The sequence below is a fragment of the Zalophus californianus genome, chromosome 8 (genome assembly GCF_009762305.2).
Source record: "Zalophus californianus isolate mZalCal1 chromosome 8, mZalCal1.pri.v2, whole genome shotgun sequence".
NCBI classification, from domain to species: domain Eukaryota; kingdom Metazoa; phylum Chordata; class Mammalia; order Carnivora; family Otariidae; genus Zalophus; species Zalophus californianus.
In genome coordinates this window covers 118,008,773-118,026,094 of record NC_045602.1, presented here as the reverse complement: position 1 = coordinate 118,026,094, position 17,322 = coordinate 118,008,773, and the positions used below count along the sequence as shown (strand labels likewise).

The 17,322-nt window shown below is 44.0% G+C and overlaps 1 protein-coding gene and 1 pseudogene across 3 annotated transcripts in view; one reads left to right on the top strand and one right to left on the bottom strand.

Moving 5' to 3' along the window:
• RPN2 (ribophorin II) overlaps positions 1 to 17,322 on the bottom strand; it is a 59,376-nt gene that overhangs the window by 5,270 nt on the left and 36,784 nt on the right. For 2 of the 3 annotated variants that reach the window (XM_027621106.2, XM_027621107.2), the window contains exons 10-15: positions 11,123 to 11,214; positions 9,382 to 9,496; positions 6,933 to 7,127; positions 5,614 to 5,700; positions 3,111 to 3,206; positions 1,459 to 1,534 (exon numbers count right to left, since the gene is read on the bottom strand). In XM_027621106.2, the coding sequence (XP_027476907.1) occupies positions 1,459 to 1,534; positions 3,111 to 3,206; positions 5,614 to 5,700; positions 6,933 to 7,127; positions 9,382 to 9,496; positions 11,123 to 11,214 (661 nt within the window). The remainder of the gene's footprint in view (positions 1 to 1,458; positions 1,535 to 3,110; positions 3,207 to 5,613; positions 5,701 to 6,932; positions 7,128 to 9,381; positions 9,497 to 11,122; positions 11,215 to 17,322) is intronic. The other variant, XM_027621108.2, reaches the window with a different exon arrangement.
• Positions 11,225 to 12,344, top strand: LOC113937206 (annotated as a pseudogene).

Genomic DNA, 17,322 nt, shown 5'->3' with positions numbered 1-17,322 from the left:
AGCATGCAGATTAAATAAATGAATAATTTCCTTTCCATTACAAAAAATGATTAAGGGTATTTTGCCAGTGTGACTAGGAAGGAAGCAAGGAGCACTAGGGAGGAAGGGTTTGTGAAAAGGGCTCAGGTCTGGGCACTGGGAGCCCTGGGTTCTGGTCCAGGCTCTGCCCTTCCCAGCTACTTCCATTTCTCTGAGCCGCCATTCTCTCACTTGTCAAACAGGGATCATAATTCCTGCCCTGGGCACCCCCATCAGGGTTGTGATGAAAATCAAATGAGGGAATGTGCACAAAAAGCACTCTGGCAAGGAAAGTCATGGCTCTAAACAAATTTATATTCAGGTTTTGTTCTCAGCCTGACTCAGGAGGGCTATCACTCAAATCCAGTAACTGGGCTGGAGAGAAAGGTCATCTTGTCAATTTTGCCCAGAAGGATGACGGATGAACTACAGCAGGGGTTCTTAACCATTTCTGAGGTCATGGACCACTGTGAGAATCTGATCAAAGTTATGGACTCCCTCTTTCCCCAGAAAAACACAGACACACATTTGCCTAGAATTTCAAGTGATTCATCTGTGGAACCCCCCAGACTCCGCACACTATGGACACACAGAGGGTTACTCCTGAAAGAGTCAATGAAATCAGAAAAGACTACTGAAGTCTCACGGCACCGGGGTGGCTCAGTCGGTTAAGCTCTGCCTTTGGCTCAGGTCGTGATCCCAGGGTCCTGGGATCGAGCCCTGCGGTGGGCTCCCTGCTCAGCGGGAGAGTCTGCTGCTCCCTGTGCCCACTGCTCGTGTGCATTCTCTCTTTCTCTCACTCACTGTCTCTCTCAAATAAATAAATAAAATCTAAATAAATAAAATCTTAAAAAGAAAAAAAGAATACTGAAGTCTCAGTAAAATGCAAGGCACCACAGATCCAACAGGGTCAAACATCTCTGAAATGCTTAGCTGATTTGTGAATTTACTGTCTTGTTATGTTTAGGTACAGAGTTCTCAAGGGAACAATGCAGAACAGTGTGTCCAATTGTGGAAGAAACTGTTTTCTATTACTGTCCAGACACAGCCGCCAGCAAACGTGAAGATCGATAGACAGTGGGGAAAGATAACCTTTGGAAACTGCATTAACGCTCTTCATCCAGGAAGATGGCTCAGTGTAAAAATACGATAAGTGAGTAATCTCTGGAAATGAACAGGGCTTATTGAGTAGGGGTAAATGGCCAGCCACCAGGAGCCTAGCACACTGAAACGCAAAATAATGACAGCTGTTCTAAGCTGATGGACCAAACAGGTTTATCATCATATTCACTGTCCTAAAAGGCCGGGAGGAAGCGGGAAATGTTATGCTATTAAGTCATTATATAGTTAATAGGTTGTGGGTCTACTTAACAGGGCTTTTGCGTGGGCGGGCAAAATGTCAGAGGAGGTTAAATGGAATTAGCGGCCTGGGGTGCTTACCAGCATGTCCCAGGTGAAAGATGATCGTGCTTGGAGCAAAAGTGAAGTTGGAGACATTGGCACCAATCCGGATCCACTGAATGATGGGGAGAAATAAATTAAAAAGACATTAGAACTTGAAAGGGAAGACAACACATGCCACGTCGATGCTAATCCAATGAACAGCCCCAAGGGCTTAAAAGTTCATGCATACTTGAAGGACAGGAAATTTTTCCAAGTGACAACCACCCTATTATAAGTCCTCGGGGAAAAAAAATTGTTCCCTTTCCTCTTTAGAAAGGCATTCGGACATGTGCTTTCGAATGTGCTTGGGTAACTCAAACCTGAACATCCTTTTTAATGACAGCAAACTTTTCTATTTTAACGCAGGTGAAACCACGAAGCCGAAAGGTCAGAGACCGCAATTATGATGAAGTCACCGGCACTCAGCCTAATTCCTCTAAGTACGGGTAAGGTAAGCCCCCTGGCAGCCGGCAGGGTGCGCACTTTTGCTCCGGGTTCCGTGCCATTTGGAATTCTGATCACTCAAATATGAGAACAGGTGCACCTACTCAACACTGGGTTGCTGAAAGATCATGTCGTGCCTCCCAGATTTAGAATGACCAATAATTACTTCACTGAAATTAATGAACGAATTAGGAACACAGGCAACTAACCTCCCAAAAGTAAGAGCTACTGAGTTTTCCATGCAGTTCTCAAAATTCTCTGAACTTTGAGGATATGCATCTCATAATTTTTAAAGAGAGACAAAGAAAAAAATTGGTTAAAAAAATTCAAACAGTACATTAAAGTATAAAAATTTCCTTCCTTTGTATTGCCTAAAAGGTCCTCTCCTGGGAGGTGACCGACACTAACCAATAATGCCTTTTTAACGTTTTTACACAAGGAGGATCATACAAACTACTATCCTACCCCTGACCTGCTTCACTCAGTAAGACATCATGTTAATCTTGTCATATCAGCATATAAATCCATCCATTCTTTTCTTTTTTTTTTAAAGATTTTATTTATTTGACAGAGAGACACAGCAAGAGAGGGAACACAAGCAGGGGGAGTGGGAGAGGGAGAAGCAGGCTTCCCGCAAAGCAGGGAGCCCGATGCGGGGCTCAATCCCAGGACCCCGGGATCACGACCTGAGCCAAAGGCAGATGTTTAACGACTGAGCCACCCAGGCACCCCTATCCATTCTTTTAATAAACTTGCATATTATCCCATTATATGACGTACCATAATTTATTTAACACTAGCTTTTATGAGGACTTTGGGTTGTTTATAGTTTTAGGTTCCAAATGCTGAAATGCACTGCCTCTGTACCCTGCTTTTATAGAGCTATCAGCATTGGGCTTTGCTTTTTCCACACTTGACCTCATCTGAACACTCTTAGAGAGCATCCAAATCCATGTACTTTTATCATTTTTAGTGGCTGTTAGGGACTTTCTCATGCCCTTCATTAATGGATCAGTTTACTTGGCTGCTCCCTCGGAGTGGGGAATTTTAGTTATTCTAAAATTTTTTGACCATCGGTTAGGTCACAGCTGCTGGACCTCTTTGGAGCTGTGCTGAGGCTAGAGCACAAAGCCTCCTTTAGAACAGCTACATCTGCTGAGTCTGGTGCCAGACACACGCTGCCCATGCTAATTACAGCTACTCACCAGAGCAAAGAGCAGGAGCAAGGGCGAGAGGATCAGGGCAGTGAAGGTATTGGACACCACTGTGGGGGGTCTCTTCTCAGGCTCTCGGAACAGGTGCTGCCGAAAGAAGACATACCAACAGTGTTGAAGAATGTGCCCTTTCCAGCAGGGGCTGCCATGTATACCAGGGACCAAAATGCCAATGACAGTCAAGAAGAAATGCTTCCCAGAGGCTACACCCCCCTGGCAGAGAGTGGACACTTGGCCTTTTGCCTCCTCTCAATGCTGGCTTCTACTCGCAGAGGTCTTCTTCCGAAGACACCAGTGCCGGCTCACTACTTGGTCAACCCTCTTTTTCCCTCAAAGACTCACTGCCATTTAGAAGTTAGAAAATACAACCCATCCAATGGCATTTGCCTACTGTCAAAGAGGGTGTCTGTGGGGGACGGGGGTGGGGGGGGCCTGGGTGGCTCAGTTAAGCATTTGACTTCGGCTTAGGTCCTGATCGCAGGGTCCTGGGATCTAGCCCTGCACTGGGCTCCCCACTCAGCAGGGAGTCTGCTTGTCCCTCTGCCCTTCGCCGTACTCATCATCTCTCTCTCTTTCTCAAATAAATAAATAAAAATCTTAAAACAAAAAGAGGGTGTTCAAGTACATGGATGGTTTAGGTGACAGACATCCAAGGCAGGACTCTGAATTTCATAATGCTTCTGGGCTCCTAGGGTGGCACTATCATATGCTGCTGCCCGACTTAAGTTAGCTAACTGGGGTAACCTCACTCTCCTTTACAACTTAAAAAAGGCTCACTATGGATGGTTCCAACCATAACTTACCTCTTCTGCATCCAGCCCATGGCTCTAAGGAAGCCCTAAATAAACTTTCTCCCTTCCTTGTTCTGCCCAATTTCTGGAATTGAACCAGAAAGCTGGGCAAGCATTGCTTTGGTATTTCTTTGTTTTATTTGTTTTACTTTTTTTTCTGAGAAACTCTACATGAAGATCTTTGGGAAGCTCATCTAGATAGTGTCATCCAGGAAAAGCAGGGATGGATTGGGAGTCCAGAGACTTCTATCTGGGCCCAAGTAAAGGGGCAAGTTGCTTTACCAATCTTTGCCTCAATTTCTAGCTGGAAAGTTGGGGGTGGGAGGGCGATGACCATCCTATTAGACTTGTAAGGAGGCTGTAAGACCAAATGTGATAGGGCATCTGACTATGCTTTGTAAGCTCTGACACAAGCAAATTTAACTTTTTTTCAGACTTTCTTCCAATGCATAAACTTGTATCTGTCTTTCCTTGCCAATGTCCAGCCAACCCAGCTCCATGATGAGGCAGCCCCACCTGGGAGTCCTGTTCCCAAATTTTCGCCTCAGCTCGTCTTTGCTGCCGCTGCCATTAAGGGATCTCTAACACTGTCCCTGGCAGTTGCTGCCGCCTAGTCCACCCTACAACTCAGGCTGCACCCTTCATCACCACGGTCATACGTTCTACAATTTCACTGCATTTGACAATCTTAAACAATGCTATATCAACATTAAGAGGATTTCAAAAAGAATCCTACTACGACACCCTTTGGGCCCTTGTCTTTTTTTTTTTAGTGAAAAAGGAGTAAGTAGTCTGCCTGAAACATTTCAACATTAATTCATATGTGGTCTGAATAGTTTCCATGTTACTACAGTATGATTATTTCTCATGACTGCAAAATAGCCCCCTGAGTGCGTCCACCTCCATTTCCTTAACCAGTGGCTCAAACTGCTTAACGATTACTAGCTTTATTTCGTTTTGTTTATGTTTATTTTGTAAAATGTTTTAGAAACTTTTCAAAGTCTTTCTTTCCTTTTTGGTTACCTACTTTTTTTTCTTTTTTTCAAGATTTTATTTATTTATTTGACAGACACAGCGAGAGAGGGAACACAAGCAGGGGGAGTGGGAGAGGGAGAAGCAGGCTTTCCACAGGGCAGGGAGCCCGATGCGGGGCTCAATCCCAACCTGAGCCGAAGGCAGACACTTAACAACTGAGCCACCCAGACACCCGTGGTTACCTATTTTGATGCTCACTACAGTCTCATGAGCTGAGCTGGGCAGAGACTGCTAACTGTGTGCACAGAAGGTGAGTCTTTGGAGAGAGAATTGCCTGGGGGAGGAAAGCCCTGTCCTCCTGCCCAGGTGAGTTTTCCACCTAGAGGTCCCAACAGCCCTGATTTCTGCAGGAGCAGTGAGGAAGAAAGCCAAACCCACCCGTGCTGTAGCTCTCAAGCAGCCAGCTTAAGGCTGAATCTTCTGGATGCTTAGGAAAAATAGCCTCTTATTTTATGTCCAACTATCTACTTTCAGGAAGCTGAACACTGGGCTCTGAATCTGTTTCTTCAAGCTCTAGGATGGGACTGATATTTGTCCTAATTCACAGGGTGGCGAAGCCCACACTATGAACGGGCTGAAGAAGCAGCCAGAACTGCAGCCCAGGCGTTTACTGCCTGTTTCATGTTTCCCCTCCATGTTTAGTGCAGGAGCCCCTAGGCTTCTGATACCTGAATTTCCTGTTTGGGGGTGAAAAGGTTCTTGGACAGGACAGTCGAAGGAGCATCTTCTTCAGGGAACTTGATGACCACATCAGCCTAAAAAAATAAGGGCAGTTTTTAAAGGCAAGGGCAGAGAAGGGGTTGAAACTCGTCAGCAGGGTAGCCTCCTCTAACTCACATCCAGGACCATAACTGAAAATAGCTCCAAGCAGTCCAATCACTTCTGATCCATTAGCTGACAAACTGGGGCAGTAAAAATTTCAAGAACAAAACAAGTATTTGTTGAAAATGCTTTTTAAAGCAAGAGTTCCAATTTTCTACTGGCCTGGTGAGCCCCACAGAGCTGCTTAATACAAAAATCCCAGCTGGTATTCAGGCTGTTACAGCTGCAATCAGAAACTGCTTGGTGTCCCTGTGAAGTGTGATTTAGTCACAGAAAAAAAAAAAGAAAGAAAGAAAGGAAGGAAGAAAAGAAAATGTGCTCTTGTACAAAAAACAGCCCAAAGTCCAGGAGAAGAAAAAAAGCTTTGCCTACAACGCAAAGAAATACAGCTGCCCCTTTGTCTTGCAGAGGGAGCAACCACCGTTCAGGGCCTGCGCTTTGGCCTCTACTACCTTTCCAACCACCTCCTGCTCTGGACCAGTCTCAGGTACTCCAGCAAAATGGACCCATTTAGGTCTCACCAAAAGCACCTTCTGCAGGCTCTTCCCTAACGATCATTCCACAGCCCCCAGATATATACTCTGATAAACCTTGCAATTCTTCAACCCCTAGCTCGAATGTGATCTTTCAAGTTTGTCTTTCATCACACCAATCAAAGGTGAGATATGTAGGTGAGAAGCACTATGTAAACTATAACACAGTAGGCAAATGTTGGTTAATAGTTTATGAGCATCTTGCATTAGATTCTACAACTAACTATCCCAAACCATCCCGAATTATCACAATTCAACTCTTACCCTCTCCCACCCCACCCTGAGGCTGTACTGCATCTCAAAGACCGGGGCCTTTATCTCTTACATCTATGGATTCCCTATAGCATTTTGCTATAAAATGAAAACCTCCTTCAAGTGTAACTTTTCTAGAAATTCACTAGGAACCACGAGGGCAAATTTAGCCTCCATTCACTCATTCAATTACTACTGATCAAGCACTAGGTGCCAGGCCATGTGCATACTCCTAAGACTTCTAGTGGAAAAGAGCACAAGCCCTCACCTCACCAGGCCTATTTACTGCCCTGCACAGGCGAGGCTAGGGGGAAAAAAAAGCTGTCTCTGTGGGTGGCACAGCCACTCTTGCCTTGGTCAAGGCGCATCTGGGCACATACCACATTCCAAAGGATTGGGTTCTTCAAAGTAGCATCTCCGATGATCAGATAGAGAGTGTAGGTGCCGGATGCAGAGTCAAATTCGATCTTTCTCTCAGAGGTATCCAGTTCAAACTTGTACACATTCTTGCTGTCTGGCTCAGCAACAAACACCACTTCCTGGCCCGTCTTCTGGTTATGGAGTCGGACAAATGTCTGGATGGAACAGTACTACAATCTTTAATCTGATCATTTCAAAACTCCCTCTATGCCCAACACCAAATCAACAAGGCAACAGACTGTTGGCTCTTTTGTCAAGGAGTGGCCGTCCCACTCTCGGCACCAGCTCCGAGAGCAGGGCTCACTTTTTGTTAGTATAAGAAATTTAACTTAGGGGTCCAGCCAATTCTCAACTACTTGGAGGCTGAATGCCCAGTTTGGAGATGATTTAAGCTCTTTGCTGCCGCTGCAATTTCTTCTTCCTGCCAGCCTTTTGGCCACTTTGCTGCCCAATTAACTTCTTCACCAGAGGGTGGAAAGAAGGGAAATGAGGTGGAACTGTAAGAGGCCCATTTTCAATTTCCTAGTGCCTCCAGCTAAAGATTTAGTGGAAGAGGCTTGGGGATTGATAGCAAGGCAGAGTTCTAACTGAGCAGAGCAGCCTAGTGTCACAGAGAGAGCCTAGGCTCTGAAGACAGGCAGATTTGCATGTTACGTAACCTCCTCAGGCCTTGAGCCCTTCATCTTTACGAGAGAAAGATGGTGGTACATCTGTGTCCAGATTCACAATGATGAATGCAAAGCATTTAGTGCCGGGCCTGGTATAATGCTAGCCAGTCAACAAACAGTAGCTGAGATTCTCGTCAGCGCGATGGTCCAAGTCTAATCACTTTATCCTGGCCAGTGGCATGAGAAACTAAGGCTTCTGCATATTAGAATTGCAGCAAAATTTAACATCCATGCAGAGCTTTTCTCTCAGCTGTTTCGAAATAAAGGATTGAACAAGACAGGTAGACTGGTTCCATTTAACAGATCATAAGGCATGAGGATTAAATGAGTTGCCATGGTCACACAATTCAGCGCTGGATCCATGGGAAAAAATGTAAATCTCATTTGTTACTTTACACCTGGGCAACAAAGAACAACCATCAAAGTATTTAGGGAAAGGGCCCAAAGATGTGAAGCATCCTGCCTACGGCAGTCTTGGCCAAAAATGGGATTTAAGAGCCCGGATGCTGCCTGATCTTCCTCCTGCCATACCCAAGGGCAGGTGGCAGCCAGGCTCACCTGCAAAATGCAGGCCCTACCTGGGAGGTCTCTATGCCATGGTTCTGAAGCATAATCTTGGGTGAGACAAGTATTCAGTTAAAGTCACACTTCCTCACTAACTCTCCCTGTCCTAGCCCTAATCCCACCAATTTAGTCTCGTGATTTCTTCTCTTCACATTCTTTCCTCCCTTGTGCTGTTTTGCTGGCAAATGTCATTCTGAAAAGGAGGTGGGAAATGCTAACAGGTTGAAGTGCTTTGAGTCAGTGAGCCATGGCTAAGTGCCCTGACTGAGCTCTCTGGAGCTCTCTGGAGCTGGGGGTGGAGGGGAGAGCAGAGAAGTGCGAGGGTGGTGGTTCTGGGAGCAGCCACTCTGGGGCCTGGGCACATGTATAGCAGTTGGAGCTAGAAGAGACAGAAAGCAAAAGGTTTCCAAGTGAATCCACTCACCTCAGTCATCTGCTCTGAAGCTATCTCTCGGCACGAACTCAAGTCTGCTATAGCTCTTGCTCAAGTATCCCTACAAAGCACCTAAACCAAGGCCACCAGGTCCCATGCTCTTTCCCATCTTCCAGCAAAGTATTTACTTGAATTTCCCTTTATAGTACTGCCATGGATGGGGAAGGGCTGAAAGCAGTTATTCTCAGTCAAGGGGGATGACAGAGGTGTCTTCTGAGAAGACAAGGGGCCATATCAGATTCTCTGGGGAAAGGGTATGATTTGAAGATCTTTTAAATAATAATTATCATTATTTTATATATGGAAAACAAAAGTGAAAGCTGTTTCTTTTATAATACAAAGTAGGCACAAGTTAAAAAGGGCTATTCTTTCGATTCCCACAAACTCTGCTGTGGTCAGAACTAAACATTTTGGGCCTACTGCCTAAGTTTTCCTTTTTCAAATTATTTCAATCTGTTTTGTTTTTGTTTTTTTCCTCAGAAAGCAAAAAGCCTCAATTAAGTGCTAATCTGCCTTAAATATATCTTCTCCGTACCAGCTGATCTTTTAAAAAGAACTGTGTCTTCCACGTTCAGGGTTACCACCAGTACACGAGGGGACAGTGTCATGTGGGAGAATGTGATGGACCATCAGGGTCCAGAGTGAAGACCCAGAAGCAGGAATTAGGACTGTATACACCACACCAACAACCCTGGCGTGCGTTAATGTTGCAGACGAAGAGAAGCACCTGGGCTTTTTCCTGACCTGGTGAGGGGTGAGTTCAGCACCAGTGTTCACGTCTACCAGCTGGAAGAACAAAGCAAAGTTCTGGTGGCTGTCTGCGACGAATGTGCCCTTGGCTTTCGCTGGGTAGGTCACCCTGAAAGAGACATGTATACAGCAAGACTTCAGAGAGGATCTGCAGATCTCTGAGAACGGAATAAAAAAGACAAACGGCACTTCACTGCCTAATCCTCCCTCTCCCACTGGAACACTTTCCTGCTGTGGACAGACAGGAGGAGAGAAACTGTGGCCAGAGGGCAAACTGCACTGAGGGAGCCACGATGAGAAAAGTACAGAATAAACTCCTTGGGGTCTGGGGAAATGCTTCGTACAAACGCTCCAGGCTTTGGCTTTCGCTTCAAGGACCTAAGGGTAAGGATGTCAGCTCCACCAGGTCAGGCACCAGTGGGGTGCACGCACGCAGGTGGAGTGGAGAGCCGGGCGGGTGAGACCGCCAGGGGACATCATCATGGCGTTGATGTTGGCAGTTACGTGTGAGCGAGGGTGGGAGATGAGGGGGTAGGAGACACAAAGCAAAGAAGGGCACTCATCCCTTTTTCTTTTTTTTATGCTGTATTTTTTTTCCTGGACACAGTTTCAATGTATTTTTCTGCCTGAAATTGGGTTTTAAAGAGTCATTTTCTCAAAAGGCAGACTTGATGAAAAAACTGTTCTTTCCATAGCCATCTCCTGGGATGGAAGGGTGAGATGGCCAGGGGAAAAACCAAGCCAAATGGCTCTAGAGCCCACACCTGGCTATATTTTATACTTAGGCTTTATATTTACTTGTGAGTAATACCAACTCTTCATTTGTATAGAGGATTAAACTTTGCTAAGCATCCTCACAGACATTATTTCCGTGGATTCTCAACAGTGCTCTCATCTCCAATGTCAGTGAAGGTAACTAAGCCAGAGGCAGAAAGCCCAGCCCTTTCAGAGGACTTAAAAGGAGTGAATGCTTAGCTTCTCGGCTCTGGCTAACATCTTCTGTCTTTCATAATGGCCTTGAGCGTTCACCTTCCTTCTCTGGCAGCTAGAGCCACCTAGGTGAGTAAAGCTGGGGTCCGAACTATACCAGGGGTCTAGATGGGCTCCCCAAAAACAAGGATCTGGGAGAGGGCTGACAAATAGGCTTCACACAGTGCTCTGGCCCCCCTCTAATCAACTGCCAACAGTTATCTAGAAGTTGGTGTTAAAAAAAGATTTTGGTACAGCAGGAGCAAATGCTATGACTGACAAACCTGAGAAAGGAATTCACAGCCCCGGTACTAGGTATCTGCCATCTCAACTCTTAAGGACCTCTGAGGCCTCCAACCAATTTCAGACCCACTGTGGGCCAAAGAGAGTTGTCATGAGGCCACTAAAAGCAGATTCAGGACTATGAAGATAAAGAGATTATACCAAATATAAACACACTGCTTCCTTCATTGACAAAGTCTTGTCTTAAAAAAAAAAAAGAAAAAAGTCATCAGAACTAAATAATGTGCTTGGTAGCATAGCTGACTTGGACTCAGATGTTGCCTATTCCATTGTGGATGGACCGCCCGTATAGACAACCCCCAAACCTGCCGGGATGCTGCTTGGCGCGGTACCAGCAAAACTGGAACCTCTTTAATTGCGGGCGCAAGCTGGGTCGCTGCTGACACAGAAACGGGGCTCAGTGCCTGGGCGTGCTCCTCTCAGCGCAAGCCTGGGCTCACCCTGTGCCGAGAAACCAACCTACCGGGTGGTTTTGGGTGCAATGCTCTGATCCTTATCCACGGTGGAGAGATCAACATTCGTGATGCCAACTTCAGTGGAGATCTTGACTCGGAGCTAAAGTGAGACATACGAGAAAATCACCAGGGTCTGCCCATGGACGCTGCCGAGTACTAATCGTTAAAGTCTCCCCTCCCACCGCCGTCATGTCTAAGTCAGAGTCTCCCAAAGAGCCTGAACAGCTGCGGAAGCTCTTCATCGGAGGTTTGAGCTTTGAAACAACTGATGAGAGTCCGAGGAACTATTCTGAGCAATGGGGAATGCTTACGGACTGTGTGGTAATGAGAGATTCAAACACCAAGTGCTCCAGAGGCTTTGGGTTTGTCACGTATGCCACTGTGGAGGAGGTGGATGCAGCCAATGCAAGGCCACACAAGGTGGATGAAGAGCTGTGGAACCAGAGGGCTGTCTCAAGAGAAGATTCTCAAAGACCTGGTGCCCACTTAACTGTGAAAAAGATTTTTGTTGGTGGCATTAAAGAAGACACTGAAGAACATCACCTAAGAGATTATTTTGAACAGTATGGGAAAACTGAAGTGATCGAGATCATGACTGACCGAGGCAGTGGCAAAAAGAGAGGTTTTGCTTTTGTAACATTTGATGACCATGACTCTGTAGACAAATTGTCATTCAAAAGATACCATACTGTGAATGGCCACAAGTGTGAAGTAAGGAAAGCCCTATCTAAGCAAGAGATGGCTAGTGCTTCATCCAGCCAGAGAGGTCGAAGTGGTTCTGGAAACTTTGGTGGTGGTCGTGGAGGTGGTTTTGGTGGGAATGACAACTTTGGTCGTGGAGGGAACTTCGGTGGTGGAGGTGGCTTTGGTGGCGGTCGAGGTGGTGGTGGCTATGGTGGCAGTGGGGATGGCCATAACGGACTTGGTAATGACGGAAGCAACTCTGGAGGTGGCGGAAGCTATAATGACTTTGGCAATTACAACAACCAAACCTCAAATTTTTAGACCCATGAAAGAAGGAAATTTTGGAGGAAGAAGCTCTGGCCTCTATGGTGGTGAAGGCCAATACTTTGCCAAACCACGAAACCAAGGTGGCCATGGCGGTTCCAGCAGCAGCAGTAGCTACGGCAGCGGCAGAAGGTTCTAATTACTGCCAGGAAACAAGGCTTAGCAGGAGAGGAGAGCCAGAGAAGTGACAGGGAAGCTACAGGTTACAACAGATTTGTGAACTCGGCCAAGCACAGTGGTGGCAGGGCCGAGCTGCTACAGAGAAGACATGTTTTAGACAATACTCATGTGTATGGGCAAAAAACTCGAGGACTGTATTTGTGACTAATTGTATAACAGGTTATTTTAGTTTCTCTTCTGTGGAAAGTGTAAAGCATTCCAACAAAGGGTTTTAATGTAGATTTTTTTTTTTTGCACCCATGCTGTTGATTGCTAAATGTAATAATTTGATCATGACACTGAATAAATGTGTCTTTAAAAAAAAAAAAAAGAAAAGAAAATCACCAGGAATTAACAGGCATATCCAAATTTTCCTCACAAAGATGATCCCAGGATGGGAGTCTTCAATGATTTTTAGTAAAACTGACTCAGCCAGATAGGATGTCCACCTCTCCTATGAACAAGGCTTAAAAGCAACTCCTTGATTCTTATCCCTTCTTTGGCTTTGGTTGATGGTATATACTAAAAGAGGAAAACAAAATAGATGTTTTTCACGTGCCCTTTAAAATAAATAAGGGGGAAAGCCTGTGAGCAGTAACCTTCAAATAATTCAAATCAACAAGTACTCAATTCTAAGGACGGCTATTGTTTGCCACGTGAAAGACTTTACACAATGGACTTTATAACAACGATTTCATTTAATCCTCACAACTCTCTAAATTAATGCTAATTCAGATGAGGAAATTAAAGATTAAAAAGATAAAGCCAGGGGCGCCTGGGTGGCTCAGTCGGTTAAGCGACTGCCTTCGGCTCAGGTCATGATCCTGGAGTCCCGGGATCGAGTCCCACATCGGGCTCCCTGCTCTGCGGGGAGTCTGCTTCTCCCTCTGACCCTCTTCCCTCTCGTGCTCTCTGTCTCTCATTCTCTCTCTCTCAGATAAATAAATAAAATCTTAAAAAAAAAAAAAAAGATAAAGCCACTCGCTCAAGTTTAGCTGGCTAGTAAGCAACAGTGCCAGTATTCAAGCTCAGGTACTTTGACTCAGTGTCCATGCTCTCAGGCACCTTGCTATCCAGCTTCCCAGCAACACTTAACTCTATGCCAGGCAGTACTAGTACTGTAGGTCTGCCCTCGAAGACATGATGCCACGGCTATCATTTGCACCATTCACCAGGTACTTCTGGTTTTCCCTCTGAGCACAGTAGAGTTGTACTTCCAGGACCCCTGGAGTCAGGTGTGGCCACGTGACTTGCTTTGGCCAATGAAATGTGAGCCCCCTCAATGGAAGCTTTAAGAGTCAGTGTGTGATTCTCTCCTTTCCTCTGACATGGACATAAACAATGTGCAGAGAGAGGTTTGCTCCTTCAGTCTGGGTCCTGGAGTAAGGACAGCACGAAGCCGAGCCTCCAGCTGACACACTGAGATACCTAGCATGGGTAAAAAAGAAATTTCTGCTGTTCTAAGCTACTGAGACTTGGGGTTTGATAGAAGCACAGACCAGTCCATCCTGACTCTTAGTGTTTGAATTCTATGCGTGCCTTATAAATATTTTCACAAAGAGGAGCTAGCCAACACAATAAACAAGAACTTTTTAAAAATTAGATTAAAGTAAGTATAAAATTCCAAGAAGCAGAAAACATTCTGAAAGTCTATTCATGGGAAATTTTTAATCTAAAATCTAAGTTTTAATGTGCAAATTATTAAAACCCAACGCACTTCTTATGTGCAAACATATCCATAAGACTTCCAAATATTTGATAAGCTTGAATGTAATGCTTAAGGAAATCCTTGCCAAATCCACTGGTTTATAGTCTAAGTCAGGATCAAGGAATAGAGGGAAAGGGCTGGGCAAATAATTGAAGGACGGCTTTGGCATTTTGCTAAAATGCACTATCAAGGTGTGACAGCCTCAAATCAAGGGCAAAGAAGAAAAATTAAAAAGGGATAAAAATAGCTATCAAGTAATTTCTTTTAACAGCCTTCTCTCCCACCTCCATAATAACTATTTTGTGATAACGGCCTCAATTATCAGATTGAATTATTAGATTATATCTCAATATAATCTAATAATTACCTCAATTATTTATATATAATTATATATTATATATATAATTATATATATATATAATATAATATATAAATCTCAATTATATTAAGATAATATATAATCATCTCAATTATTTAGATTGAATAGGGGTATTCTGTTTTACTTAAAAAAACAACAACAAAAAACCTACAATGTAAAAATTTATTACCAGAGGCTGTAAGGATATTATTAGCCCCTACTTTTGAATATACAGCCACCTATTGGCAGAATTATGTTCAGCAGCACTGCCTGTCACCGAGTCTAGGCAACCAGGTGAATCATGGTGGTAGGGAAGGGAAATAGATGGTCTTCAAGTTGAATAGATCCCCAAGGAAAGAGCTGGGGGGGGGGCCCCTCTCCTTTGGCTCTTTGGGCTCTGTGCTGAGCAAACAGCTTCACAACTCATAGAAGGCTCAGAACCAGAGCAAACTCTGCTATATAAAACCCAATGTGGAGAGGCACTGACACCATTTGAAGAAAAACTAGAGTGGAAGGCTCAAGCAAAGAAGCAGTTGTGATTAAACTACTGATGTTTAGCAAGACACCCACTAAGATCACTTTCTCTATATCCCCCTTGAGCATCTGGAACACCCAGGTGTGCAGGGGATATACAGAGATGGTAAGATGTACTTCTCGTCCTACAGGGAAGCACAGGTGCAAAGCTAAATTTTAACAAACCAGGCTGCTGCTTTAATGGAGGGATGTTCCAAGTGCTACAAAAGCACAGGAGAAGGAACTGTGACCTAAGTCGGCCTGGGGGTAGCCCTTGGTCAGGGAATGAGAAATTTGTAGCAGGAAGGTTCAGCAGTCCTTCAGTCTGGGGAGAGGTAGGAGTTTAGCAATGTTCCATGCTATCGAAACAATCTGTCTTCACAGTAACTACTCTGCAATCTTCATCAACATTAACCAGATAATTCCTTCTTCACTTCTTTGACTCATTCTCTTAATGGCTCCCTCATTTAATTTGTAAATGTGATCTTAAAATCACTGCCTGCCTAAATGTCCATAAACAGGACACTAGTTACATGAATACGCTATGAATTACCATGGAATAATTTAAAAAGACAAGGTAGATGTCTATGGACAGATACAGAGATATTATCACCTACTTTTGAATATACAGCCACCCATGGACAGAATTATATTTAACAGCACTGTCATGGAGTCTAGGCGACTGGGTGAATTATGGCAGGGGAGTGGCAGAGGGTTGAGGTGGGGAGGCCATCAAGTTGAAAAGACCCCAGAGGGGAACGCTGGGAGCCTCTACTTTGTGACAAGAGCAAAGAATACAGCTGTTTATAGAATAATACCTTTTGTGTAAACAAGAAAGGATATGCATACATTCATTAATATACACATCCTTCTTTTTCTTAAAATGAACACAGTTAACTGTTAGATTCTTCTGAGGAGAGGAGCGGGACTGAAGGGACGAGAGAAGGTTCTTACATTTTATTACATACCTTTTTGCACTTTGAATTTTTTTAAACTACATGCATATTTTACTCCTTTTTTGAAAAAATAGGGATCATCTGAGCAATGAGACTGCATGCCATATACTTTCTTCTTTATAAACATTTTGTATTAAAAAGTACCACCCAGTAAATATGATTTGAAAAATAATACTCTTCCTTTCTGTAGATGGGTATATACAGACAGATGTTTAAAGATTTGTGTAAGGCTCCACAAGGTATCCTCATTATAATGACAGAAAAGCCATCAACTTTCTGGGTTTTTACTTAGAATCCTGAGTATAAACTTTCAACAATAACATAGTTGCGAAGGTCTGCTAATCAAGATTCAACTGTGTGTTTGTTCTAAAGACATCATAAGCATTCCCAGACAATACACGCACGGATGACAAAAGGGCAAACTGCAGTGAACTCAAGTCATTCTGGGCTTGCTCTCAGCACTAATTCTAAAAGGCTCCCTAAAGGTTTCTTTGCTGCGGAGAAACACTGTAGGGCTGTTCTTGAACAGCGAACAGTTTAAAAACAAGTCTTTCTGCTCCTAAAATCTTACTACAAATGGGTCTCTAGAAACACTGAAAAGAAAAGCATTTTTATGCTACTCTTTTAAAGCAAAGTGAGAAATAAAAATTATAGTAACTTTTTTCAAAGCCGCATTGTAAAGAATTCAGAGTAGGATCCCTGTGGGTTAGCTGCTTCTTCCTTCACACTAACACTTCAGGATTAGTTTTTATAATAGGAAAGGGACTTACTTAGCCACTTTAAATGCAGCTAAGCCTGCTTTATGCTGAATCATACTAGTCCTTTCTTTGCCTCTGCTGCATACCACATATACCTCAAAAAATGTTTTAACACCAGGAAATGCAGTCTTTCTGCTGAGAGTAATAACTGCCCTTGTTTAGCTCATTACTGTCAAAAATAATGGTGCATTAGGGGCAATTAATGCTAATGACAGCTTCAAAAACCCGTTTCCCCTGACAGCAAGTCCAATGTCAATGAGTGCTATTACAGGCCTTCCACACCAAACCACCGTTAATGCACTCTGACCAATGTCAAGCATCTCTCAGGAGAGTAAACAGGACCTGCTGACCCACTCTGAGGCTCTGAGTGTGACTATTACTGAAATTACAAAGTAAAGCTGCATATGTGACAGAGGTCAGAACACACACACGCGCGCGCATAAAGCCATAACACAATGAAGGAGAGATTTTGTAATGCTTACTTCATCACTGGGAAGAAGGACAGCAATGGCCTCAGTTGGGGCTTATTATCATTGCATGAATAACAGTTATTAGCCATTTCTGCTATTTGGCACTTAGATAATTTTTCCAACAATCACAGAAACACTTGAACAAACACCAGATTTGAAGTTACAAAAAGCCAAGCTGTTACAGTAACCAAGACAGCATAGCATTGGTATAAGGAAAAAATACAGACTAATGGAATAAAACTGCAAGCCTAGAAATTAACCCTTGCCTTTATGGTCAA